The following is a 26,555-nucleotide window of genomic DNA, read 5'->3' on the forward strand; positions in this document are numbered from 1 at the left end:
CTGTCCCAGCTTGTTGCTCCCCCCGTGTGGAACAGGAATGTGAGCTCAGCTTTCCTGCAGTGCAGCTGCTTTTTGGGACTCAGCCAGGGTTGGAAAACCTGTGAGCTCCACTCATGGCACAGCTTGTCTGGGCTTTGTGCTGTGATACAGAACCTGTTCTTTTTGGAGAAGAGGGTGCAGAGGGGACAAGGTGGGTGTCATGGTGCTGTCACAGTGTGTGCAGAGTACAGGTATGAGGGGAGCCCTTCCCCTGCCAGGGCTTTGCTTTGCAGGGATTTCCATCTCAGCTGCTCACACTGTGGCTGCATCCATATTTCCTTGGTAGTTTCTGCTTGTTTTCACCTGGAATGCTGGGAGGCAGTGCTTGGCTTGCTGCTCCTGCTTGCTCTGCTTGGCAGGTTGTGATTTTTTGGTGGCATGGGCCCTGCAGGACTGTGAAATCCCTGTGAGATGACACTGTTTGGATGTGTGGGAGCAGCTCTGAGCATTGCAGAGATCACCAGCCCCGTGGTGTGGGAGCCTCTGGGCATCCAGACTTGTGCATGACTGAGGCAGGAGTACTTGGCTTTGTGATAATCCTAGGAACAGTTCCCAACCTTCCTCCTTTCCCTAGTCTTGCTTAAATGACAAGGTGTAACTAACTCGTGGGAGGTTTTCCTTGATTTAAAGTTATTCCCTGTTCCCTGGAACCCCCTGTGAGCAGCCTGCTTGCCTTTGGCTCTGCAAGGCAGAGCTGGCAGTGCTGTGGGCAGCCTTGGGGGGAGGCTCTCGTGCTGTCCCACAGCTGAGGATTCCTGTTTAGAGAGGCTCAGTCACTGCAGTGTTCATCTTCACCTCTCTCTTCAATCCTGTCTTCCTTCCTCTCAGGTAGTAACGTGCTTCAATTTAGAATTTCAAAGATTTAAACAGCCAGTCTGCTTTTAGGGGTAGGAAAGGATCCCTAAAGACCATCCACAGCTGACAACCCCACACTGCTGCTGTCAGGCTGATTTCCTCTCGGGAGGAGGAGGCGGGAAGGCGCCTCGAGTTGAGAGGCAGCAGGAACCTGCAGGAACCTGCTTCTCCCTTCCCCGAGCTGCCCTGCCCCTCCCGCGGCTTGCTCCAGCTTTCCTGGCCATTGCAACACCCCTGCGGACGTTCAGCCTCGCTGAAGGGCTGCAGCGCTGCCGGGGCGGGCTGTGCCGGGCCTGGGGCGATGTCCCGTCGGGGCTGCCCGGGCACGGGCATTCCCGGCTGGACAATCATTGCCGAGGTCACACACCGGGCCGCGGGAGGAATGTTTCCACTCCGGCAGCCTTTGCCGTCCTGTCCTGGCGGCTGGGCGCGGTGCCAGAGGCTCGGCAGGGCCTCTCCCCAACCGCTTCATCCCGCCGGTCCCTCCCGGAGCGCGGCCGCGCCCCGTCCCGCTCTCTGTAAATACCTGTACAAAGAACCAACCAATAAAGCGCTGAACGAACGCCTCTGCCACCCGCCTCTCACTGCCCGGCGGCGCTACGGCCGCCAACCCCCCTGCCCTTTCCCGGGGCTCCTTTCCCGGGGTTCTGGTCCCGGTCCCGGTCCGGTCCGGTCCCTCTCGCTGCCCACGTGGATCCCCGCAGTCCCGGTCGCGCCGGAAGTGACGCAGGGCGGCCGCGCCGAGGCGGCGGCGGCGAGGCGGCAGCATGGTGATGGCGGCGGCGGGCGCGCACCGGCCCGGGCCGCTCAAGCAGCAGAACAAGGCGCACAAGGGCGGCAAGCACAGCGGCTCCTCGCAGCGCCGCGCTGGAGGTGAGGCGGGACGGGCGCCCCGCGGGGTCCCCGCCGCCCTCGGCCAGCCCTGACCGTTCTCATTCCCCCCCCAGGCCGCGTCCCCGTCAAGGCCCAGCCCCGCCGGCGGCTCCGCGACCTGAGCAGGGTGGACCGGCGGCATCAGGCGCTGCAGCTCCGCCGGCAGCGCAAGGAGGCGGTGAGACAGCGGGGAAACCGGGCCGGGTGTTGCGGGGGAGCGGGAAACGGCTCGGTTCGGGTCTCTGCCGGAGGGGGCTTGAGTTGGGTCTGGGTGGGGGCGATGGGAACGAGCGGGGCCGGGCCGGTTCGGGTCAAACGGAGCCTTACGGAGCGGGAGCGTTCGGGCTGCGGCGTGGGGGAGCCTGGCCTTGGTCTGGGGGTGTGGGGGAGCCTGGCCTTGGTCTGGGGGTGTGAGGGGAGCCTGGCCTTGGTCCGGCTCGGCACTGAGGCGCTGCCCGCTCCCCGCAGGTGCTGGCGGAGAAGCGCAGCCTGGGCAGCAGGGACGGGCCCCCGCACCTCGTGGTTGTGGTGCTGCTGCACAGCCGGGCCGCGGCGCAGGACTCGCTGCGGCTGCTGCAGGGGCAGGACTCGGCCGCTGTCCGCGCCGATGAGGGCGGAGCCGGTGGCTTTGCCCTGCTCTGCCCCCGGCTCAAGCAGCGCTGGCGCTTTGTCACAGCCCAGCCAGGTGAGGAGGAGCCGCTCTTGGTTGGGTTCTTGGTTCTGGTGCCTCTGGCAGCCCCGCTGATGGAGGTGTTTTGGGTGCAGGGGATCTCCACGCTGTGTTAGACCTTGCCAAGGTTGCTGACTCGCTGCTGTTCCTCCTGGACCCTGTGGATGGCTGGGACAGTGCAGGGGAACACTGCCTCTCCTGCCTCTTTGCACAGGGGCTCCCCAGTTATGGTGAGAAGTGTTTTGTGGTTTTGGGGGTGCTTAATTGAGATTGAATCACAGTAATTAAATTTCAGGGCTCTGCCACCTTCAGGGAAAAGAATTTTTCTGTTATGTTGGGGTGGAAGTTCTTTCAGTTTGTGGCCATTGCTCCTTGCCCTGTTGGGCACCACTGAGACCAGTGAAAGTCCCTTTGTACCTGTGGTGCCAGTCTGCCCATTTGGGCTGCTGCCATCCAAATATCTGCCTGTGTTTGGTACAAAGAACAGCAGAAGGTTTAGGATGTTATCTGAGCTCTGTTCTCTGCTCACCAGCTCTGGCTGTCCCGGGAGGCTCCGACCTGCCCCCTAAGAAGAGGATAGATGCCAGGAAGAAGCTCTCCAAGTGCATCGAGAAGCGTTTTCCCGAGGCCAAGCTGTTCCCCCTGAACACGGAGCAGGAATGCTCGCTGCTCCTGAGGCACCTGAGCTCCCAGAAGCAGAGGCACCTGGCGTTCCGTGCCCGCCGCGCTCACCTGCTGGCCCGTGCTGCTGAGTTTGTGCCCAGCCAGGACAGCCAGCTGCTGGGCACCCTGAAGGTGTCAGGCTTTGTCCGGGGACACACCCTCAGCGTGAACAGCCTGGTGCACATCGTGGGCCACGGGGACTTCCAGCTGAGCCAGGTGGATGCTCCCCCTGACCCGCTCTCCTTGAACCCACGGGTGCTTAAAGCACAGAAGAGGAGTCAGGACATGGAGGTGCAGGTGTGTGGGGTGAGAGCTCTGCCAGTCCTTGTAGAACACAAGGTTTCTAAACTCTCATTGGGGAAAATACAGCTGGGGGTGTGTGGGTGAGGAGAGGGAAGAAGGAATTTTGTCTGTGCTCTGCTGCTGGGCTGGGGTTCTGTGCCTGCAGGGTGTCATGGAAGTTACATCACAACATCATGGAGGGAGTTTCACCTCAGAATGACTGCAAGCTTTTAGGTGTGTTCAGATCTAGGAGCTCTGCTTTTCCCCTTCAGGAGGACTCTGGAAATGGTGCTGTTGAGATGGAGGAAGATGTCAAGGTGCTGATGAAGGCACATCCAAGCAAGCAGGAGTCTCTGCAGTCAGAAGTGGTTCCTGATCCCATGGAAGGGGAGCAGACGTGGCCCACTGAAGAAGAGCTGCAGGAAGCAGAGGGTGAGCAGAAGCAATAGTTGTTATCTCTTCCTTGTTCCTCTTAGGAGGGTTGTTGGAAACTTCTGTCATCAGGGTGGCTGTGAAGAAACATCTTAGGTGGCATGGCTCCCATCCCCAGTCCCATCAGGTGGCCAGCAGGTTTGCCTGGCAAGTTAGCAGATCTTGGCTGTCCTGACAAAGTCTGTGCTGGGAAAAAAGCAATTCTAGTCTAGATCTGGTTTTGGCTGTCCTGGTGTAAAGGTTGCTGAGGGGAAGGAGAACTGTTCCTGTACTAACCACTGCTGGGAATCCTACAGATTCTCTGAAGGCAAACAGGAGGGTGGTGAAGGTCCCCAAAGGCACATCCAAGTACCAGGCTGCCTGGATTGTGGATGATGGAGAAGAAGGCAGTGAGAAAGATGATGATGATGATGAAGATGATGACATGGATGATGATATGATGGAAGAGGCAGTTTCTCAGGTACCTCCAAGAGCTGATAGTACAGGTGATCTCCAGGCCATTATTGCATGTTCTGGAAAGATTCTGTCCTTCCAGCTTGCTTTGTCTATGCCAGGGCATGGTGCAGAGCCAGGACTTGCCTGGATCTCCACTGTTAAATCCCTGCATGTATCACATTGCTTCTTTGGCCTTTAGACCCCAAAATGATGGGCTGGGGTCCCAAATCCCACAGTCTGAGCACACCCAGTGCTGCAGGCACAGCTCTGTGTGCTCACACGCTCTGTGCTGCCCTGTGCCAGGAGGGGGAGAGCAGTGAGGAGGAGGCTGGGGAGGAGGAGGAGAGCGAGACCATGACCGTGTCCGAGTGCCTGCGGGATGAGCAGTACGACGAGAAGATGGAGGAGGATGAGCAGATGCTGGAGAGATACAAGCAGGAGAGAATGGATGAGATGTTTCCAGATGAGGTGGACACGCCACGGGATGTGCCTGCCAGAGTCAGGTAAGAAATGGGATGCTTTGCTGGGGGAGGAGCTGGAAGGTGCCTTTCTGTTTAATTTGGTGAGGAAGCCTGTGATGTCTTAGCCGTGGTGTCTGAACCTGGCTGAAGGACTCTTGTGAAGATTCTTTTTGGCTCTGAGGCTTCCAGAGCAGACACTAGTTGGCAGGGAGAGCTGGGTCCTGACCTGGGAGAGAGAAGAGGATGGCCCTGAGGCAAGGAGAGGTTGTTTGGGGATCTGGCTGCTGGTTTTAGCTCTTTTTGCACCAACATCTTTCCTGAGGGCTAATGTTTGCTTTGCACCCTTTGTCCTCCCTGAGGGGTGAGGCCCTGCAGACCACAGCTGGTGGTGAAGGATGGGATTCATCTCAGTTGGTGAAGTAATTTGTCTTTCCTGCTCTCTGTTCTCAAGGTTCCAGAAGTACAGGGGGCTGAAAAGCTTCCGGACTTCTCCTTGGGACCCCAAAGAGAATCTTCCAAGGGATTATGCCAGGATCTTCCAGTTCCAGGACTTCTCCCGAACCAGAAAGAACCTCTTCAGGCAAATAGAGAAGGAGGAGACTGAGGGAGCTTCGGTAATTCCCTGTTGCTGATCTCTTTCCCTGTTGTGTTCCTTTGCTCCCAGCAGGAGTGACTTTTCAGGGAGGTGGTTGGGTGGATCTTTCAGCCAGCTGGTTCTTAGCATGAAGCCCTAAGTTCAGACAGTTTTCTCCTGGATTCCCTCCCTAATCCAGACACATCTTCTGACACTTTTTTTTGTTGAGAGAAGTGTTCACCACTGTTTTTGTCTTGGCAGGTGGGCTGGTACGTTACACTTCATGTCTGCAATGTCCCTGTCTCAGTGATGGAGAGCTTCAAGGAGGGGAAACCCCTGGTCCTGTTCTCACTGCTTCCCCACGAACAAAAGGTGAACACAAGGGATATACCTTGGAGGGATGTGCAGCTCCCTGTTCCTTCAGGCTGCATGGCTTGGGGAGGGTTTGGGCTGAAATCTCCCCACATTGCTCCTGGTTCAGAGCAGGTTGAAGCACGCAGAAACTGCTGGGGGTGGTTAGCAGAAAGTGTCTGAGCCTGGCACTGGTGACCAGTGACCTTTTGGGATCCCATTTTTGAGGACATTTATCCCTGCTGCAATGTCCTGTTGCTTTCTGCTGCCCACCATCCCCTGCCAGCAGCCCCTGACTGTGCTGCCTCTTCCAGATGTCTGTGTTGAACTTCCTGGTGCGTCGGCATCCTGGCAACAGCCAGCCAGTGAGGGCCAAGGAGGAGCTGATCTTCCACTGCGGGTTCAGGCGCTTCCGAGCGTCCCCCCTGTTCTCCCAGCACACCTCAGGTTTGTCAGGGACTGGCTGCAGCAGGAGTGGGGCTGGGAATTGTGGAGCAGGAAGCCTGTGATGTCTTAGCCATGGTGTCTGAACCTGGCTGAAGGATTCTTGTGAAGACTCACTCCTAGGCTCTGAGGCTTCCAGGGCAGGCACTAAATCATGGGGAGTAGAATGGCTTGGGAAGGGTGGTTCACTGATCCAGGCAAGGTCCAGCTTCCATGCCAGAGGATCACCTTCATTCCCAGGTACTCAGTGCCAGCAGAGGAGGGGTGTGTGTTGAACAGGGAAGAATGAGCTCTGGGGCTTCCCACAGCTCTGAGGGCTGCTCTTGACCTTTCTGTTCTGTGCTAGCTGATAAGCACAAGCTGGAGCGTTTCCTGCGCCCAGATGCTGCCCTGGTGGTGACTGTCTACGCTCCCATCACTTTCCCTCCTGCCTCAGTGCTGCTTTTCAAACAGAGAAGTAATGGTGAGTTGATAAATGCTGAGGGGGTGATGCCTGGGAAACACACTGTCCCCATACCCTGCTTACAAGTGCATCTCTCCAGAAAGCAAGATTTGAAAAAGCTGTTCCCTTCCTGCTGTTTGAGATGAGCTCATCTCCGTCCCTGTTGTCACTCGTCTGTCCCTGCTGTGGGGTTGCTCTGGGCCTGCAGCCCTTTGGGGAAGGGGTTTGTGGTGGGGAGGGGGTGATGGAGGCACCTGCCCTGGTGCATTGGTGACTCTGCCTGGCAGGAATGCACGACCTCATTGCCACGGGCTCCCTGCTCTCCGTGGACCCCGACAGGATTGTCATCAAGCGCCTGGTGCTCAGCGGCCACCCCTTCAAGATCTTCACCAAGACGGCTGTCGTGCGATACATGTTCTTCAACAGAGGTACAGCTGGTCTCTGCTGGGAGCAGGGGCTCTGGAAGTTCTGTCCCTGTGCTTGGTGCAGCACAGCCTGTTCCTTACCTGCCTGTTGTGTTTCCATCTCCAGAGGATGTGATGTGGTTCAAGCCCGTGGAGCTGAGGACAAAGTGGGGACGCAGGGGGCACATCAAGGAGCCATTAGGTAGGTTAGATTTGGTGTTTATCTCTGTGTTGCTGGCATGGTGTGATCCTCCTGTGCCTGAGAGACTGCTAATGGCCTCTTCTGCCCTCTGCTTAGGGACCCATGGGCATATGAAGTGCCACTTTGATGGGCAGCTCAAGTCCCAGGACACGGTGCTGCTGAACCTCTACAAGCGTGTTTTTCCCAAATGGACTTATGACCCTCATGTCCCAGAGCCTGTGCCGTGGGTGAGGAGTGAGAGTGCACTGCCAGAGCAGGAGGTGGAGATGGAATGAGTGTCCAGCATGGCTGGAGTTTGTGCCTTGGCTCCCTGGATGCTGTTGGCCCGTGCACTGTGAGGACAGCACTGATGCCTTGGACGTGTTACTGCTGGGGTCTGTACAGGGGCAGCTGCATCGCCAGCTGCTGCTCAGGTACCAGCTATAGCTATTTATTTTAATGGAAAATGTCAAAAATGCCTAAGTGCCTCTGTCGTGGTGGTGGCCAGGAGGCTGTGTGCACCCCTTGTCCACTGAGCCCACTGGGATTGTTCCAGTCCCTCATGCCCTGCCACGTGGGGTGTGTGGGATTTTGCTGTGTGAAGGAGTTTGCTGGCAGTTCCTGTGATGCTGAGAAAGAAGAGCCAAGTAGCAGCTGGGGAGGGTGACTGAGTGCAGCTCTCTGGAGGCCTGGGCCAGAGCAAGGCAGCTGGGGAGGGGAGAACAGGCAGTGCTTTGTTTCCAGGCCCCCCACAGAGACCAGTGCCAGCTTCCCTTGCCCCTCCACAAAAACTCCCAAACGTTCAGACTCGATCCGTTTTTAATAGCGCACAAATTCAGGGTGAGGTTTTCATTCCATGAAACACCACTCCATCCTCATTCTGCTTTCCCAGAGAGGTCTGTGAGCCAGGTCAGGGATCTCAGGTCCACATTTCCCCCACACAGCACAACGCAAACGTTCTGCAGGTCCCGGGAGACTGCCTGGAACTGCTCCGAGAGCACGGCCGCCAGTCCCACGCCTGCTGTTGGCTCAGCCAGCAGCTTCATCCTTTCCCACACCAGCCACGTGGCTCGCTGTCGGGACAGGGCAGCAGCTGTCAGCCCAGCAGCCAGCACAGGCTGCTCCAGGGCATCCCTGCAGCACTCTGGGAAGGGAGGGCAGAGCTCCCAACAGCCCTTTCCAGCTGGAGACAGCGTGGGTGTCACAGCTGCGGCGGTGCACAGGGACTTGTGCTGCTCTGGGAGTGTGTCGGGGTGAGAGCACAGGGGCAAGGCAGGGGTGGAGGCAGCTGCCTGCTGGCAGCTATCGTGAGAAGGGAGCTGGGAGCCTTTACCTTGATTTCTTCCTCTGAGACTGTCAGGACATCATCAACCAAATCCCTGATGATGGGCCACGTGTTGGGCCCGATGCTGGTTTTCACTGCGTCTGCGATGGTGTCCCGGGGGTGGACGTTGGGGGTCAGCTCCCCTCGGAGCTTGGACTGGTAACAGTCATCCACGTTGCTTGGCTCAGCAGCAAACACCTTCACATCTGGCCTCAAAGCCTGGGGAGAGCAGGGGGAGCCACTTGGGTGACACCAGTATGTGCCTGTCCCCTGTTTTTGTGTGTGCAGTTAAGCAGGCCCTGCTGCTGCTGCTGCCATGCAGACTTCCACTGCAGGGTCTTTCTGTTTCTAAAGTTAAAAGCTGCTGCCTGCCTTGAGAGTCCTGCCCTTCCCACAGGGAGATTCCTGGATGAGCTGTTGCCTACCTTGATGGCGACTGCTATTCCTGCAACCATTCCTCCACCTCCAACGGGAACCACCACTGCATTTACCTGGGGAGCCTGTGCAGAAAGGAAGTGTGAGGGCTTCTGACACTTTGTGCCCCCCTTTTTGCTGTGCCCCTGCAGGAGCTGGGCTGTGCATTTCCCTCACCTGCTCCAGCACCTCCAGGGCGATGGTGCCTTGCCCTGCAATCACTGCCAGCTCCTGGTTGGGGTGCACCAGGACTCCTCCTGTCTCCTGGACTACACTGGCTGCTGTCTCAGCTCTGGACTAGGGGACAGCACAGCAGTCACCTCTCACTGTGGCTGGGCATTGTCCCTGGCCCATCTCCCTGTGCCTTACCTTGTCCGTGGGGTCACATGGCACCAGTGTGGCACCATAGGCACGAATGGCATCCTGCTTGCACTGCGGGGCCGTGCGGGGCACCACGATGTAGGCAGGAATCCCTGTGGCATGAGAGGGGAAATCAATCCAACAGCCCAAGAGCCACAGCAGGCAGTTCAAACTGCAGGAGCAGGCAATGCTGCATGGGTTCAGGAGAGGGATCTCCATCCTCTCCAGTGGAACCAGCTCTGCACTGACCCCGTGCCCGCCTCTCGGGGGTACAGGTTACCTTCTGCCTGGGCAGCGCAGGCCAGCGCCTGGCCGTGGTTGCCGCTGCTGTGTGTCACCACGGCGCGGGGCAGCTCCCGGCCCGTGCGCTGCCTTTCCTCCACCAGGCTTCGCACCGCGTTCAGGGCACCGCGGATCTGCGGAGAGCGCGGGGCTGTGTGTGCTGGGCTCTGTACACTACAGCCTCCTCCTCACACCGCTCCCCGAGCCCTGGGCAGCCCCCAGCAGCCGGTGGATGTCGGCGCAACGCGAATTTCCCTCTGGCAAAAAGCGAACTTTGCCCCGGGGCTTCGCAGCGCCGCCATCCCCGCGCACCTTGAAGGATCCGGTCTTCTGCAAGAGCTCGCACTTGAAGAGCAGCCTCCTGCCGGCCATGCGGTCCAGCGCGGCGCAGGTGAGCAGCGGGGTGCGGTGGACGCGGCCCCGCAGCCGCCGCTCCGCGTCCCGCACCTCGCCCAGCCCCAGCGCGGCCATGTGCGCGGCCATGTGCGCGCTCCCGTGAGCGCCTGCGCCGGCGGTTTGTCCCTGCGCGGCCGCCGTCGGCGCCGCCCGCCCCCCGGCGCTGCCAAGATGGCGGAGGGGCTGGAGCGCGTCCGCGTCTCGGCCGCCGAGCTGCGGGACATGGTGGCGGCGCAGGCCCGCGCGGCCGGCGGCGGCCGAGGTGAGGGGCGCCGGGGGCACTCGCGGCCCGCCGCTGCGCCGTCCCTTCCGCGCACGGGCGGCTGCCCGCGGCCGCGCACGGCCCCGCGGCCGCGCCGCGCCTGGGTAGGGTTTGAGGCAGAGCTGCCGCCCCGCCGGCGCCGGCACGGGGCTGGGAGCGCACCGCACCGGGAACGGCGGCGGCAGCCGGAGCGGCTCTGCCCCGGGACGGTCGGTGCCAGCCCCTCGGGGTCCTCCGGGCCGAGCCCCCGGTGCCGGCGGGGCTTCGGGGCTGCGGGACGGGCAGGGAGAAAGTTCAGGGGATCCAGCGGGGAGCAGCCCGCCTTGGGTGGCTCGTTTAACCGTGCGGCGTCCGGCCTGGGCTCTGTAACGATTTTTTTTTTGTAAATACGGTTAAAGGAGGAGGAGAGGGACGTTACCGGATTGTGAGCAAGGGGGAAAGGCGTCTTTGACTCAAACGGTCCCGTGGCAGAGCGGGCGCTGCTGGGGATGGCAGCTCCGCGCCCACGGCGGGCTGGTGACTGTTGCTGAACCTGCGGTGATACAACTTTACTCCTGCTGCTTGTGCTCAAGCCTGCTGGTGTGCTTTGAGGAAAAACCCGTTGCAGGATGGGATTTGTAAATGGCTCGAGGCCAAGGATTTGGTTAGCTGCGTTAGACTTTCTCATTTTCTGCTCTTTCTCTGTGATTTCTAATAAATATTGATGTAGATTTTCAGATTGGGCAAGCTCTTTGCCTTTGCTTGAATGTTTGTCATGGTATTTTTTGGTCCCTGGGAGTAACTTTCTTCTGTCTGTTTTCCCCAGAAAACATGAAGGAGGTGAAGGAGCCCAGGCACCGCAAGGACAACAGGCGCCCAGACCAGGAGATTTACAAGCCTGGCCTCTCCAGACTGAGGAGCAAACTTGTGTCACCAAAGCAGGAGGCCTCAGAGAAGGAAAAGATCAGAGCTGAGGAGAGTGCTGGGAACAAGGACTCTGTGGGAGTGGGAGCTCCAGCTGTGGAGGACTGTGACAAAAGCAATGGCCCCAAGCAGAACGGTCCTTCACAGGAAAAGGAAGAAACAGAGACCAAAGGCGGCCTGCAAAGCCAGGAAAACTCATCCAAGCAGCCCACTGTGGATGAGTGGTGTCCAAAGACCCCCAGGAGAACCAAGAAGCCAGACCAGCAGATCTACCAGCCTGGGAAACGCCTGCACTGTGCTGCTAAAGAGCCCTCCCTGCAGTCGGCCAGCGAGGAGATCAGCGGGAGGATGGAGCAGCTGAAGGTCGGGGGAGATGAGGAGCCTGAGAAAGGCGCTGGAAAAGACAACAACAGGAAAACTAAACCCAGCAAGGAGGACAGAGGGGGGAGCCAGGCGGGGGAGGCAGTGAAAGGCTGCAGGGGGGATAAGGGGAGGCGAGCAGAGCGGGGTGACAGGGTGAGGAGGGCGGGGGACGAGGCGCTGCCCGGCAAGCCGGGCTCCACCAAGCGCTATTCCCGCACGGACAAGCGGCGCAGCCGCTACCGCACCTGCAGCACCAGCTCTGCTGGGAGCAACAACAGCACGGACGGGGCCCTGCTCGTGGATGGCGTGGAGAGGAGGCAGGAGCGTGCCAGGGAGAGGATACGTCCCAGGAAGCAGCTGTCTGTGTCCTCCACAGACTCCCTGGACGATGAGAGGATCGATGAGGCTGAGGTGTACGTGCCCAGCAGGAATTCGGACAGGAGAAGGCATTCGGAGCAGAGCCGAGCTTCCAGGAGTGAGAGCGAATGGAGCAGCAATGGCAGGGAAGTCAAGGGACCCTTTCGAGTGACATTTGACAGCAGGACCATGAACAGGGACATCAGCCTGGCAGATACAGATAAAAAAAAGTCGCTGAAGGCCTCGGAGGTTTCGGAGGCGAGGAGCCAGAGCAGGGAGCCCCAAGGGAGGGGCCGTGGGATTCTGTTCCTGCCTGCCAACACGGACCTCTCTGCCAGCTCCGTGGGTGTCCCTGAAGCCACTCACCCCGGGCCCAGGCTGCTGCTGGGCGGGGCTGGCAGCAAAGGGCCCCGGAGCCGGGGCCGGGGCGGCACTGCCCGCCGCCTGTGGGACCCAAACAACCCGGACCAAAAACCCGCCCTGAAGAGCCAGACTGCTCAGCTTCACTTCCTAGACACGGATGATGAAGTGAGCCCCACCTCCTGGGGGGAAGCCCGCCAGGCCCAACCCTCCTACTATAAATTCCAAAACTCTGACAACCCCTATTATTACCCTCGTGCCTCCGGGCAAGGCCCCCAGTATCCCTACAGTGCATATTCCCTGCAGTATCCTATGGGTCCAACCAACGGGGTGTACCCTGGAGCCTATTACCCCGGGTATCCTGGCCAGGCAGGGCAGTACCTGTGTGGCCCACTCCCCCCTACTCCTCTGAGCCCCGAGATGGAGCAGCAGATGAGGAACATGCAGCAGCAGGAGCTCAGCAAACTGCTGCGTGAGGCTGGGAACCAGGAGCAGCAGCTCAGCAACCTCCTGTCCAGAGACCGCATCAGCCCCGAGGGGCTGGAGAAGATGGCCCAGCTGAGGTTCGTGGGTGGGCTTAGAGGGGGGGAATGGGTCATTTCCAGGGTGAAATACAGCACAAATGTGTCTCCTTGGGGATCTCAGTGGCTGGGAGATGTGGCACTGGGTTGCCAGTTTTTGATGTGCTGGGTTTGTTTATTGTGTGCCAGCGGTGTGTGGGTGGTGCAAGGAAACTGGGGGTGAGGATGGATGTCACTTCCCTGGGCTGGGAGCTGAGCCGTGGCTTCTTGTGCTTGGTAAATGCCTTGCAGGGACACAGAGGAAGGAGCAGGACAAGCACCTGCTGAAGATTTTTGGTTCTTCTGGCTCTTGCTGGAGCTGACATTTCTCAGTTCCAGTACTCTCAGTGTTTGTTGTCAGACTTTTACTTTCTTACATATTCTTACTGTGTGCTCAGGGAGCATTTTGTGTGTTCCTGGTGCTGTCAGTGGCAGTGCCTTTCCAGTGCTGTGTAGTTTTGCTCTTGATGCCACTCAGCCTGGTGACACTCCAGTGGGAGTAGCCTGGTGATGCCAGTCTGTCAGGAGAGAAGTAACACTGTTGCTCTGGGGGGTGGTTAATATGGCTGTAACAAATTTCTATTTGGCATCTTTCATGTTTATTTGAGATCTCTGTGTCTGCAGGGCTTCTCTGGAGGCTGTTTTTCAGAGCTGACTGACAGCAAATCTAGCAATTGAGCTCATTTCAGGGCTTGTTCTGTGTTTTGGGCACTTGCTCTATAAACCACAGGGTGGAATATGTCTGTGATTGAAGCAGCACTTGAGTTTTCAGCTCTTCCTCAAGGAGCTGAGGTCTCCCAGAGCTGTTGTGTGGAGGGAGAGGGAACACTGGAGTGCTGCTGTGGCCTGTGGAAGCCCACCCTGCCCTGGGAACGTGGGCACAGTTGACCCTGTCCTTGCTGGCAGTGCCCCTTGTGTCCTGCCTGTGTCTAAGTGCACACAGTCCCAGCTGTGTGGGGACTCTTACCTGACACCCATCTGCAGAAACATCCAGTTCCTTTGGTGTTTGTGCTGTCCAGGTGTGTGTGCAGGGTTTGGGGTCAGGCAGCCCATCCTGGCTCTGTGCTTTCTGCAGGATCCCACCAGCATTTTTCTCTTATCCTGTCAGGCTCTTCCAGGCATTGCCATCTGGCTTCACTCCAGGCTTTACCATCCACACTCTCCTACTGTTTCTGTAGGACTTGAAAGATTGTAAGAATAAGGCAGGAACAGCTGAGGATCCCCTTTACCATTAACTTGCCCCACGTTTCAGTGCTGTTCCTAGCCTGCAGCTATTTTATTAAATTTGGGGGAGGAATTCTGCTGCAGCATCCAGGCAGGGCTGTAGGCAGCTGAGAATGGGAATGTGATTTCTGGGACTCTGAGGCTTTATTTCCATTGTTCCCAACTCGTTCATTTTTGAGGAAGCAGAGTCTGTGTCTCTGCTGTGTATTTTGGTTGGGTGGGAGAGGGGTGGGAATCATTTTAATGGCAAGATCTCTGTTGCTCTGTGGTTCTTTGTGTTCTGGTTCCTGGCCCACACCTTGTGCTCAGAAGGAGCAGAGCCTTGTGTGTGTTCTGTGTGTTAGATCAAGAGGCACTTGTGCCTTGCTCCTTGCTCTTTGCAAGCCTTGATCCGTTCTGAGTCACCTGCAGAAGGGAGATGCTCCTTTTGGGTTTGCCCTCTTGGAGCAGGAAGGGTGTTAGACTGCAGCAGCTCCCACCTCCCTGGGGGATGTGTGTGGAAGCCCTGAGTGCTGCTGGCAGCTGGATGTGAGCAGCAGGTGGTTCAGCATTGTTCCTGTGTTCCTGGGCAGTCGCTGTTGCATTGACCCCTCCTGACTGTGTTTTGCTGTAGGGTGGAGATGCTGCAGCTCTATGAACGGTGCATCCTCATGGATATTGAGTTCTCTGACACCCAGAACGTGGACCAGTTGCTGTGGAAAAATGCTTTTTACCAGGTGATTGAGAAATTCCGGCAGCTCCTCAAGGACCCTCAGGGGGAAAACGCCCAAGAGATTAGGAACAAACTGCTTTTGCTTCTAGATGAGGTAAGAAGAGAGAAACATCCCCAGATTCCACTAACCTTTGGGTGGGATTGACTGGTTTTTAGAAAGGGATGCTGTAATGAGACAACTGGTCATCTTGATCTTATTCATGTCATCCTTATGCAAAGAGGATGCTCAGGCACATTATGGTTTAGTGGGGCAGGTGTAGGTCGAGGTAGACATCTGTTACAATTTAAACCAGTTTGTTTTGGTGTGTTTGTGTTAATTAGAAATTGATTTAAGCTAAAATGAAATGAATGCCCTGAAGTGAAGCTAAACAGAAGCATTCCTGGAGGTGTCTGTGGCAACTTCACCAGATTTGCTTGGAAGTTATTCTGTAAAATTGCAGCTCAGTTTAGTCTTTGTACCAGGTAGGCTGACAGACCTGAGAAGATGTGTTTAAAAGAATTAGGGTGAGAAAAGGAATCCAGTCAGTCCTGATTTTGTGTCTTAAAAACCTCTGCAGTTGGAGGTCCCCCAACCTCCTTGTTGTGTTTTGAAGAGGAGCAGCCCAAACCACAGGGAGGTGGAGCTCCTTTCTTGCACATGGCAGGGCTGGTATGGTGATTTTGTGCTTGTCATTAGAAAGATCATAACATCCACATGTGTGTGTGTGTTTTGCAGGGCTCTTCTTTTTTTGACAGCCTCCTCCAGAAGCTGCAGGTCTCCTACCAGTTCAAGCTGGAGGACTACATGGATGGGATGGCCATCCGCAGTAAACCACTCAGGAAAATGGTACGTTGGCTTCCTCCTGGAGACTTCTCATCCTGGTAATCCTGTGCAAGGTGCTGCACTCAGTGTGCTGAGGGCAGGCAGCTGTACTGCAGACAGAGCCACTTTGTTTGCAGGGAATCTTTCTCAGCTGCTGGAGAACTCTGCACTCTGGTGCAGTAACATTTCTTAGCTTCCTTTGCAAAGAACTTGTTTTGTACTAGCTCTGTGGCCATAGCTAATAAAGCAAAGAAGTGTCCAAAGGCACCCTGACCTTTCCTGAGATATTGAACATGTTTTTTTCCTGGCCGTGGAATCCAGAATAACGAGGGAAAGCTGGCAGTTGTGCTGCCTGCCTGACGTGTTGCCCTGAGCTGTGAGTGCAGGTGCAGGGACAGCTGGGAAAGGATATTTTAGCCCAGCTCCATTCCCACAGAGATGTGTTTGTCCAACAGCTGTCCTCAAATTGGTCACGGACTGATCAACCCCCTTCTGGAGAGAGGTGGGATATTGTGTCAGAGAGGAGGTGTTTTGGGGATTGGCTTGCCCCTACAAATGCTGAACCGGTGCAATGGAACTTTGTCATTTCACCCTGCTGTCCTTTTGTGAGACCTCCTGCTGGCTCTGTACAGCCCCTGTGGGCTCGCTGGGTCTGCAGGTGAGTCAGGGCTGTGTCCCAGGTGCTCCATGGCTGCTCCTTTGCAGGTGAAGTACGCCCTGATCAGTGCCCAGAGGTGCATGATCTGCCAGGGGGACATTTGCCGCTACAGGGAGCAGGCCAACGACACGGCCAACTACGGCAAGGCCCGCAGGTGAGCACTCAGCTGCTGTGTCCTCAGCACAGCTCTGCCTCTGGATACCAGGGGTGGATGTAATTTCATCCCTGAACTTGCCTCTAGCCAAAGAAGTCTTCCTTTTTAAAGTCTTTCCACTCCTCTGTTGTATCGCAGTCCTGTAGAGCTGAAAGGTGTAGCTGGGTTTTGCTGTTCCAGAGAGCAAGCTGCCAGATCCAGTCATCCTCCATCTAGAAGTGGAGGTGGTGGAAATTGTCCTGTGCTGATCCTGCAGTAGGGAGGGAGGGAGGGAGGGTTTAGACCACTGAGCCTGGCAGATTTGCTCTTGTATTTTCTGGTGGCTTTTGCATCCATATGCTCTCACTCCATCAAAACTTAGCAGCACTTGTTGCTCCCTGCTCATCTGTGGGGTGAGCCAGGGGTGTTTCCTTCTACAGCTGGATCTGCCTTCTCTTGCCCAGTGCCCCATCCCTCCCCAGGACGGGCACAGCTCACTGTCTGTGCTCACTCCTGCAGGCAGAGGGCACTTGTGGGAAGGGTCAGTTCCCTGCAGAAATGCCAATTCCACGTGGAGTTCTGCTCCCTTGAGAACAAGGAAGGCAGCCTGATGTCCTTTCAGTGACCTTTTCTCTCTGTTTTTTCCCTTCCCCAGCTGGTACTTGAAGGCTCAGCAAATTGCTCCCAAAAACGGCCGCCCGTACAACCAGCTGGCACTTCTGGCCATCTACACGGTAAGATGCTCCTCAGGCAAGGATGTGCAGGCACAGGGAGAGCCTCTGGGATGGCTGGGAGATCCCATCTGGTGGAAAAAGGCATTGTTTAGGGCAGTGCTCAGATGGTTTGGGTTTTTTCTTAAGCAAAAAAAAAGGCTGATGGCAGGATGTGCTGTGTGGATTCCAGCTGCTGTGGCTTCATGCAGCTTTGTCAGATACACGCTACTCCCTCAGGGATTTTGGGACTGTTTTGTGGGCTGTTGAGAGTGTAATTGTTTTAAGTTGGAAACACGGCTCACTTTTTGCATGAGATTTTTGTGCTCGGAGCCATCTGTTTGCTGTCTTATCACTGAACCTGTGGGCACTGGTCTGAGCAACATCCACACGTGATTTCCCTGGGTTTCAGTTGTGCTGGCTACTCCAGCCATGCAGGAAAACTGACTTCAGGGAACATGTGGCAGCAGATAATGGAAGCATCATGCTGGGGCTCAGAGGCTGGTAGGCATCTGCCAGTTGCCAATACTGGAAGATACTGGTTTAAAGCAGAGCAGTTCAAAAGCACCTTTCTTTCATGCCTGGGAAGGACCTTTCTCACTGTGTCTGTCTGTCCCAGGCAGTACTGAGGGAGAGAGAAAGGGAAACACATGAGAACACTGAGGCTTTGAATGCCCTAGAGGAGTGGCAGCTCTGAGCCACTTGTTTTTGTTTTGTTGTGTTTTTTGCAGAGGAGGAAGCTGGATGCTGTGTACTACTACATGCGCAGCCTGGCTGCCAGCAACCCCATCCTCACTGCCAAGGAGAGCCTCATGAGTCTGTTTGAGGAGACAAAACGCAAGGTGAGTCTGGGAGCTGGGCTGTGGGGTGCTTTTGGACTTTAAGACACTCCTTTCCTACTTCTAAGAGATTTTCATGAGCGAGGCAGCCTTCAGAATGATGGTTTTGGGGTGGTTTGGGCAGCTGAATCTCTTGTTTCTGGGTCACAGTCTGATGTAGCTGAGCTCAGCAAGGGCTGTTGGTTGCTGTGGTTTGCAGCATGGCCTTGGCATGCAATCATTGCTTTATTCCACAGGTGCCCCACATCTGTGGGGATGGATGAGGGAGGCTGCAGTGCCTTTGTGTCCCAGGGAGTCATCCCAAATACAGCACATGGGCTGCCACACGCTCCTGGGACTGGACACAGCTTTTCTTGTCCTGGGGTAGCTGGAGTTGAAAACTGCTCACCTGCACTGTCCTGTAGAGTCAGAACCAAATTTTGGGTGTGTCCATGAGTTACTGTTGTTGTGAAGCAGGGGAAAGGGCTAATTTTTCCATGAATACTCATTGATACACTTCCCCTGAGCCTTGATCCCTGGGTGATCTGAATGTGTCCTGTGTGCCCAGTCCGAGCAGATGGAGCAGAGGAAACACCAGGTGCTGGATGTGAGCCCCAACCGCCGGGGCAAGGGCAAGAAATCCACCCTGAGACAAGTGGGAGATGATGCCACCAGGCTGGAGATCTGGATCCATCCCTCCCACCCTCGCTCCTGCCAGGGCCACGAGTCCAGCCGGGATTCTGAGCAGGACAACGGGCTTGGGAACCTCAGCCCCAGCGACGTGAGTACTGCAGGAGGCAGCGTTGGCTTCAGTCTCATGTGTTTGGAATGCAGTGGAATGACACTGGATCTGTTTTGCTTTCCTGTTGCTAAATTTTCCAGTGTTTTGGCTTTCCCTGTGGGAGCTGTGCCTGGGTCAGGCTGAGGAGCTGGTGACCTCGTGCCTCTCGTGTTTAAGGCATGTTGTTACCATCCCTTTCTTGGCAGCGCGCGCTGGCGTGGCTGATGTGGAACAGAGAGAGGCACAAACAGAAGATGCTGTAAAATGCTTCTGCTCTGAGGGCTCTAACTTGGGTGAGGTTCCCGGTGGGAAATGAGGTCAGGTGCTGGAGACCAGGGTTAACAGTGACCCTGGCAGTTCTGAGGCTTGTTCTGGAAGCGTGTCACTTGTCCCATTGCCAGATGATCACTGAGAATGTGAAAACTGCTTTCAATTTGCAGTGTAGGTGTTACATTTGCATAGCTTGCTCTGCTGAGAGGCCAGAGCAGCACCTTTCTTTTGCAAGAATCAAAAATATAATTAAGTGGTGGTGTCTCCTGTGAGCCTGTCCAGCTGTACCTTGCAGGAGGAGCACGGGTGAGCTCTGTTTGTCTGGCCCAGGAATGCGGGCAGAGGCAGTGGTGGTTGGGAGCTCATCCTCCAGGAATCTTTGCTCTGCTCTGGCACATTTGACTTGCAAGAGAACTTGCCAGGGAGCTCTGGGCTGCCTGTCCTAAAATGGCTGTTAAGGATGGGAGTTTAGGAGAACTGGGAAAATCTTCCCTGCACACTGTGGGGCCCAAAGCTTCTCAGATTTGTGCTTTTGTAACGAGTTTGTGACTTCAGCTGGGTGGAACTGGGGTGAAGTCTTGGGGCTTTGAAAGATAAGCTCTGGCACGTTGCTGCAGCATATTTCAAATGTTCCTGCTGTTGGTTATTTTCCCTCTCCTCAGCTTTTCTTCTGGGGACTTTTGCTTCCTCAGCATCACTGAAAGGAATGTGCCAAGCTTTAGCTCCTCCATCAATCACAGATGAAGCTGCTTGGCACGAGATGTAGTCAGTGTTTTTGGGGCACTGGTGGGGGTTTCTCTTTTCCAGTGCTGTCACAGGAGGCAGAGTAGCAGCTGGCAAAGTGGGAGGCAGGGATGTGTTTGTAGTGCAGCACTTTGTGCTGGAGCTTCCCCTTGCTCTGTTCAGGGGGGTCTGTGCTCTCTGAAGTGCAGCTTGCTGGCACTGTCTGTACACACTGTCTGATATTTACCATTAGTCTTGATTTGTTTCTGTTTGAAACGTTGGCTCCTGAAAAGGAGGAGTTTTGTGATCATGGAGGAGCCACACCATCAGAAATAGAACTGCAAAAGCAAGCTGAGGGCCTGGGTTTGGGCACTGTTGGTTTTGGCAGCCAAGATATTTATTCTCAAGCTGCCTGTGCCTACTGTGGGGCAGCACTGGAGTTGGCACAACTGCTTATGGGGCCATAGCACCCAAAATAACCACACAGAAAGGAAACCTTAAATCCATATCGCTGCCAAACTCCCGAGCTGTGAAGCCGTGGGCTGCATGAATTCAGCAGCTCTTGGGGAAGCTCTGGGCTCCTTCCTCATCGAAGCTGTAGCCTCTCAGCCTGCTCCTCACACCATCCCCGGGTGTTTTGGAGCTGCTTGGCTGGAGAGGAGCCGAGCAGCCCCGAGTTGCCACTGTGTGGCAGTGTTTGGCCTCGGAAGGGCCCCGCGAGCCGCGACAGGAGCAGGAGCAGCCCTGGTGCTGGCAGCACCTCTGCCCCACATCCCCGGCAGGAAGGGAACAGCTCTGCTCCCAGGGGACGTGTGCCAGCGTTTGTGTGTCATTTTGGGGAAATGAGGCTAAATATGTCATTGCCTGCCCAGTCCCTTCCTTGCCAGCTGCAGCCCTCGAAAAGGCAGAGGCAGGCTGTGCTGTGTGCTGGCCCTGATAGCTGTGCTCTGCAGGTAGCACAGGCTTCAGCCTCGTGGCAGCTGTTTCTGGGCCAGAGAAGGGGATTTTGCAGGGCAGATTGGGTAAGTTCAGATGCCAGCAAGTAGAGATGTGACAGCTCTGGATGCACTCTGGGCAGGGTGTGGGAGAGAGGCTGCTTGCACCCTTCAGCCAGAGGCTGTTCTTTCAAGCCCAGCCACAGGTGGTTTGACTGTGAGGAGGCTGGCTGTTCTACAGGTGGCAAGAAATCGATTAGGGATGTTTTCTGTTCTCAGTAGTCACTGCCTTCACTGTGCAGGTGGTGAGGTGCCAGTCCTGTGATGTGACAGGGAGGTGCTGCACGACTGCTCTCCCAGGACCTGCTGGTGTGTGTGCTGTCCCTGTCAGCACATGCTTGCACGTCTCTGCTCAGGACTCACTTCATTCTCCCTTATGCAGCTCTGTACAAAGACCCCAAAATTGCTTTATTTCAGGGTCAAGAGCCCACAGATTGGAGTTAGTAACATGGGATGGCAAGAGTGAAAAGGCCAGCTCAAACCACAGCCATTTCTGGGATGAGGGAAGCATGTGGGGCTGGCAGTTTGCCTTGCACTGTGCTTTTAGGTAGAGGCTTGGCAGAGCTGCCTGTTTCACAGTTTGCTCCATCCCCTTTTCTAGGAAGATGCAGAACTGGAGGAACACACCACCTGTGCACACCAGGGGGTGTAAATCTGTGTTTGGCCCCTTCCCCTGTCACTGGATTTGGCACTGCTGGCACACAGGACAGGGGATGGTTTCAGAGCGAGCTGAGGAGGTGTTTGAGTTGCAGCCTGGCTGTTTTGTGCTCAGGGTTTTGGCTGTTTCAGCCACAGCCTTTTGGGGTTTCATTCTGTGAACAGCTGCTCTCTGTGGTCTCTTGTACGTTTCTGGGTGTGCAGGGGCAGGAGGGCCCAGGCTGACCCTTTGCCTGGCAATATCTGGTCACTTGATGTGCAATTCCAATGAGAAATGCTACAAAAGGAGGCTGAGCAAGTGAGCAGTTATTGGTGAGCTGAAGAGCTGAACCTCTGCCATTTCTTCTATGCCACTGGTTTCATTTGCCATGGCTCTGTATTCATCTTAAATCTGATAGTACCATAAGCAGTTTGCTCTGCAGGCTGTGAATTGGTAAAGTAAACAGGGCAAACGGGCTGTCAGTCTCTTGAGAAAGTGCTAATATTACACTGAGTTTGAGATTTTAATCACTCCTGTCAGGAAATGCTGAGTTAAGGTTCTCACAATTGCTGCTGCCTGCTGCCTGTGCTCTGCAGTAGACACTTCCTTGTGTTACACACAGCATGCAGGCACTAATAAAGATTGCTGCAGCTAAGATTAGGGAGGAGAGGTTTTCCCTTGGCAAGCCAGTAATTGAATAATACTTCTCTCCAGATGGCTGAATACTTCATCATCATTATAGAATTAAGTCTCTTAGCCTCTTTGTGAGAGGTCAGTCTTGTAGAACCATCAAAAGTTTGGTAGGGCCACCAGAAAAGCTCTTGGGGAAGCAAAGGCCAGAGTCAAGATCTGCTGTCACAGCCCTGTGCATCAGCTGCAGGAACATTCCCATTTTCCTCCAGCTGGTCAGGGATAGAGGTTTTGGATTTGCCTGGTGCTGGGTGCCCCTGGAGCAGCAGCCCCTTTGCAGTGGCAGAGAAATTGGGGTGGAATCATTAGCTCTGGAATTCAGAGCAGGTTTTAACTTCCATTTCTTTACCCAGACTTTCTCCTGAGCAGCAGGGAGTGTGGAACACTGCACCAGGGCTTCCATGAGTGAGCAGTAAATACCACCATGAGGCAGTTTTGGGAACGCCTGTGCAGGAGCTTGGGGCTGCCCAAGCTGCTTCCTCAACAGAGACCTTGTGTCCTTAAAGGGTCCCTGTCCCAGCCAGCTCCTGCGTGTTTCACATCCCTTTTTCCTTGGTGATGTTTGTTGTTCCTGCTCTCTGCACTTGTTCCTCTTGGGCAGCAGCCACTTGGGTGACTGGGCTGGCTCCTTCTCCTGCCTTATTTCAATCCATGCAGTTTTTCATCTGGTAGAGCTTGGGCTTTGCATCAGGAGGGATAAAAACTCATTTTAATCTGGTAGCAGTTGTGGTGGGGGTTTCTTGGCCATTCTGCTCCTTTAGCCTGGACCAGTCACACACAGGAGCAGAAATGACCCAAGTTCAGAGCTGGGGTTTCCTGGATGTCACTGCCCCTGCTCCCTGGGAGTGTCTGGTTTGTTCAGAGGCTGTTGTGGTGTGAGCTGGGTGTCTCTGAGCATGGCCAAACTTTGCTCATGCAAATACACCCCACAGACACCCCTGTTTCTGAGAGCTTCCCCCTCCACTCTCAGCTCTTCCCCTCACCTTGTTACTCTGTTCCATTACGCATGGCTAGAGGTAAGTGACAGGCAGAAGTGGAAATGATGTATTGCTGTAATGATGGTTGTTCTTCCATACAGATGCACAGAGAAGGGGCTGCTTGGGGAACTCATTATTTTTGGTGCATCCCTGCCAGGCTGGTGGGAGCATTTCTCCTCACTGCCAGCATGGTTGGGTGGTTTCACTCAGGACAGGGAAAGATTGATCTTTTCTTTGCAGACTCCTATGAATAATCTCTGCAGGGCTCCTACAGGGCTCTCTCATTTGATCCTTCCATGGTGTCAGGTGGGCAAAGCCCTCAGAATGCTCCATTTTGGGATCTCGTGATCTGGGAAATGAGCCCAGGCAGCTGGGGCTGTGCCTGTGGCTTAGCTGGGCAGGGTGAAAACACAGCCTTGCTGCCTTCCCCCCACTGCTGGGGCGTGGCTCCCCAGAAAGGTAACCCTGCAGGCTGCACGTGATGCATGCTGACTTTTGCATGCTTTTAGGGTTTTTTTTTTAACCCAAAACGAGATGCTGGTGCAGAGAGTGGAGGGAGTGGGACCCAGTAGCCCAGCAGTGCCTGCACATCCCTGTGTGCTGCTGCTGGAGCTGTTCCCACAGCAGTTAAACATCTGAGCCCCACCAGAGCAGTGGTGTAGGTGTGTCCCCAAGGGGAGGGAGTGTCCCCTGGGGTTTTTGTCATGGAAGGAGCCAGTGAAATACACACAAGCTCTCAGAGTGCCAGCACTTTGTCACAGGAGGGTGGCTTTTGTCAGGAAGTTTGTCCCCTCTCTGGTTAGATGCTCTCTAGTACTGAAGTGAGTGATCTGTCTGAGGTGTGCTGTGTTCTGGGCTGTCCTTGCTGTCAGAGGGTGGCAGTGCTTCCCCCCAGCCTGCTCCTGACCCACACCTCTGCAGAGCTGCCAGCCCCTGCTCTGCTGAGCCTCCCCTGCAGCGCAGCAGGAAGCAGAGATGCTCTCTGGGGTGGGAATGCCAGGCACCAGCAGTCAGCTGAGGGCTGCCTTCCCTTATTTCTGGCCTTTATCCAGCACCCACAGGAGAGAACAGCAAGAGCTGTTGCATCCTTCATCTTTGTGCCCAAAGCGAGACTTGAGAGGGAGAAGTGTGGAGTTCCCTCTGTCCTGCCCTCATTTTCCTCACCCCCACGAGCTTGCAGGAAGCTGTTGGGTTTGGTTACTCATTCATGGAGGTCAGGACTAGGTCTGGGGTTTTTTTTTCCCTTTGTGTTTAGGAAACAGTTTACAAACTGTTTTGAGCACGGGGGAGCTGGTGGCGTGTGAAAGAGGCTTGTCAGCCTCTTTACTGCTGGACTTGCATTAATTCTCTGCCCTGCCTCCTTTTCTGTAATCTCTTTCTTGGTTGGCAGCATGAGCATTTCTGAGTGCTTTCCCCTGCCTGTAACCCCTCTGCCTCCTGATATGACCTCAGCCACCAAACCACCTTGGGGCTTTATTTTTACTCAAGCCGTTTTGTTTCGCGTGATGAGGTTGCTTTCTTTCCCTCAGCAGTGAGAAGAGTTCTCTGCAGAGGAAGTAAAAGAGTGCCAGGCTGCAGTTGAAACTGGTTAAACACCAAAACCACACTCCTGGTCTCGCTGGGTTTGAGACGTGACACTCAGCCATGCAGTTCAGCCCTGGCTTTCTTTGCCTGCCAGTTGTGCACCATCCCTGCTTGCACTTCATTTTTTTTTTAATAAATTGTGTTTTCTCTTCAAATTGCTGATAAAAACCTTCTCAGCTTCAATTCCTATGTTAGCAATCCAACCAGAAAATGCTGTTTCCACTTTGCCTGGGCTTGTGATGTTCTGTGGATGCTCAGTGCACCAGGGCCCAATCCAGCCTGTGCATTCATGTCATGTAGAACCCAAATGATCCTTTCCAGCACAACTTGACCTTTTGTCAGTACCCAGAAAGTGAAGAGTGAGCTATTTGTAACAGTTTCCAGAAGTTTGTGTTGATAATTTCCCCCCCTCTTCTTGTTTTTAGTTGGTGGTTTTATTTAACTGTGAAGAACAAGGCAGGGACTAATGTTGCCTGAATGGGAGAGAGCCTGGCATGTTCTCCTTCTGGCATCTGGTGCTAATGTGTGTGGTGGATCAGAGGTGGGAGCTCTACAAGGACATCAATGAGCTGTGCTTTGTGAGGGGCTCTGCTCTATCCCTGTGCTCAAAGAGCTGCGGTGAGGAGAGAGAGGCTTCGTGTTCCAACAAGCTTCTCATAGCCCAAAACCAAGTACAAGCATCCAGAAACCGCCTTTCCCTGTCAGTCACTCTTTCCTCATTTCCTCTCCTGCTGGTGCTGATCAGGCAGGGATTTGTGTGTAACCAAACCCCTCCTGCTGCTGCTGCACACGAGGCCTGTCTCAGAGCACTGGGTTTGATGATCCTGGGGCTGCACAGTGGTGTTGGGAGGGAGAGTTTGCACTTGAGGTGAGAATGCTGCCAGAATTGGCAGTACTGGTAAAGGAAGTGAAATGTCTTAATAGCAGGATTGGGAGATTTTCCAGAGCAGGGTGAAGGCTGTAGACACAGATTTCTCTTGAGATTTTTTTTTGTTGTTAGCCTAACCTTGATCTTTGTCTGAAGTTGGCCCAGGCCAACATTTCCTGCTGTCTGTTGTAGACTTTTTGAGATTGGCACCTCGTAACCCACAGCCAAACCTCTTAATTCTGCCATGGGGAATGTTTATTCCTCTTCAGTGTTGAATGAGCCATTTCCAGACAGGCTTCTATCCACTGTGAGGTGGGTACTAGGAAAGAAACTTCCTTCCGGAGGATCAGGGAGTGGAACCTGCTGCAGTCTGTGTCATTTCCTCTGTCCTTGGCTCTACTCTTCCTCCCCAGCAGATTTCACTGCTGCATAATTCAAAGTGGAGAGGGAGATGCAGCAGGGTGGACAGCTACCTGTGGGAGCAGCTCCTGTTGTCCCGGGTGGGAGCGTGGCTGGAAGAGTGGGGATGTGAAGGTTGCGTGAGATGATGCTGTCATCCTTCTGGAAGGCTCTGCCTCTGCTCAGCCTGTTGGCCAAATGTCTCTTCTCTTGGCCCAACTCCATGCTAAGCCTTTCAGGGTTCATCTCTTCAGTCTTCACCCTTAATTTCTCACATTATCTCCCTCCTTTGTGCTTTAACCCCATGGATAATCTACTCTGGAGTAGTGAAGGAGGCTGACAGCACCCTGAGCTGCCTTAGCAGCTGATCTCTTACGGCCAGAATTCATCACACATTTCTCTGTGTCAGTTTTCTGTCACAGAAAGGTGAATGCTGTTTATTCCTGGCAAACAGTGAGTGTTTGAGTATAAGCTGCTTTTGGTTGGGGCTGCTTTAGTGCACATGTGGCCTCCCCCTTACCTGCTGGACACAGAAAGCTCTGCCTGGGCTTTCAGTGCTCCACCAGATGCAGCCTTGAAGTGCTGAGCTTGTATCCTAAACGACCTGCAGCACCAGAGCCAATTTGTGAAAAGTTTTGTGTCAAAAGCAAACTTGATATCTCAGCTGAGGACTCTCTGGCGTGTTTGCATGGATTCAGAGAGTTTATGGTCAGCAGGGACCATTAGATCATCTAGTCTGATCTCCTGTATATCACAGGTCCTTAAATTTCACCCTGCTACTCCTATATGAAGCCAAATAAGTTGTGTTTGGCTAAAGCAGTACTTCCAGAATGACATCCAGCCTTGAGAATCCACCCTTTTCCTGGGGAGTTCATTCCAGTGATAAT

General features: G+C 55.0%; 3 protein-coding genes and 2 non-coding genes across 9 annotated transcripts in view; 4 read left to right on the top strand and 1 right to left on the bottom strand.

Annotated features, from left to right (window-relative positions):
- The first annotated feature begins 109 nt into the window (after positions 1-109).
- Positions 110-7,540, top strand: TSR1 (TSR1 ribosome maturation factor). The gene is made up of 15 exons (XM_064394806.1): positions 110-1,767; positions 1,842-1,945; positions 2,236-2,452; positions 2,533-2,667; positions 2,970-3,397; positions 3,655-3,814; positions 4,111-4,274; positions 4,553-4,752; positions 5,162-5,324; positions 5,546-5,656; positions 5,950-6,082; positions 6,426-6,542; positions 6,809-6,949; positions 7,053-7,127; positions 7,224-7,540. Exons 1-15 carry the CDS (start codon positions 1,662-1,664, stop codon positions 7,400-7,402), a joined length of 2,433 nt encoding a protein of 810 aa, XP_064250876.1. The 5' UTR covers positions 110-1,661; the 3' UTR covers positions 7,403-7,540.
- Positions 4,813-4,903, top strand: LOC135283960 (small nucleolar RNA SNORD91 family). The gene has a single exon (XR_010349542.1). It is a non-coding gene; the product is annotated as a small nucleolar RNA SNORD91 family (small nucleolar RNA).
- Positions 6,130-6,222, top strand: LOC135283959 (small nucleolar RNA SNORD91 family). Its single transcript, XR_010349541.1, has one exon. It is a non-coding gene; the product is annotated as a small nucleolar RNA SNORD91 family (small nucleolar RNA).
- Positions 7,398-26,555, top strand: part of SMG6 (SMG6 nonsense mediated mRNA decay factor) — a 107,173-nt gene continuing 88,015 nt past the window's right edge. For 2 of the 5 annotated variants that reach the window (XM_064394801.1, XM_064394802.1), the window contains exons 1-8: positions 10,021-10,144; positions 10,950-12,690; positions 14,525-14,717; positions 15,339-15,449; positions 16,131-16,237; positions 16,872-16,950; positions 17,658-17,768; positions 18,313-18,525. In XM_064394801.1, the coding sequence (XP_064250871.1) occupies positions 10,054-10,144; positions 10,950-12,690; positions 14,525-14,717; positions 15,339-15,449; positions 16,131-16,237; positions 16,872-16,950; positions 17,658-17,768; positions 18,313-18,525 (2,646 nt within the window). In that variant the 5' untranslated portion in view covers positions 10,021-10,053. Of the gene's footprint in view, positions 7,541-10,020; positions 10,145-10,224; positions 10,249-10,562; positions 10,788-10,949; positions 12,691-14,524; positions 14,718-15,338; positions 15,450-16,130; positions 16,238-16,871; positions 16,951-17,657; positions 17,769-18,312; positions 18,526-26,555 lie in introns of those variants that run through there. The other 3 variants (XM_064394800.1, XM_064394805.1, XM_064394803.1) reach the window with 3 other exon arrangements.
- SRR (serine racemase) lies at positions 7,908-9,975 on the bottom strand. Its single transcript, XM_064394808.1, has 7 exons — positions 9,799-9,975; positions 9,485-9,620; positions 9,214-9,317; positions 9,022-9,141; positions 8,856-8,930; positions 8,440-8,649; positions 7,908-8,179 (listed from the first exon to the last, which is right to left on the bottom strand). The coding sequence occupies exons 1-7, from the start codon at positions 9,967-9,969 to the stop codon at positions 7,982-7,984; spliced, it is 1,014 nt and encodes a 337-aa protein (XP_064250878.1). The 5' UTR covers positions 9,970-9,975; the 3' UTR covers positions 7,908-7,981.

Source organism: Passer domesticus, chromosome 19, assembly GCF_036417665.1.
Source record: "Passer domesticus isolate bPasDom1 chromosome 19, bPasDom1.hap1, whole genome shotgun sequence".
Classification (NCBI taxonomy): Eukaryota; Metazoa; Chordata; class Aves; order Passeriformes; family Passeridae; genus Passer; species Passer domesticus.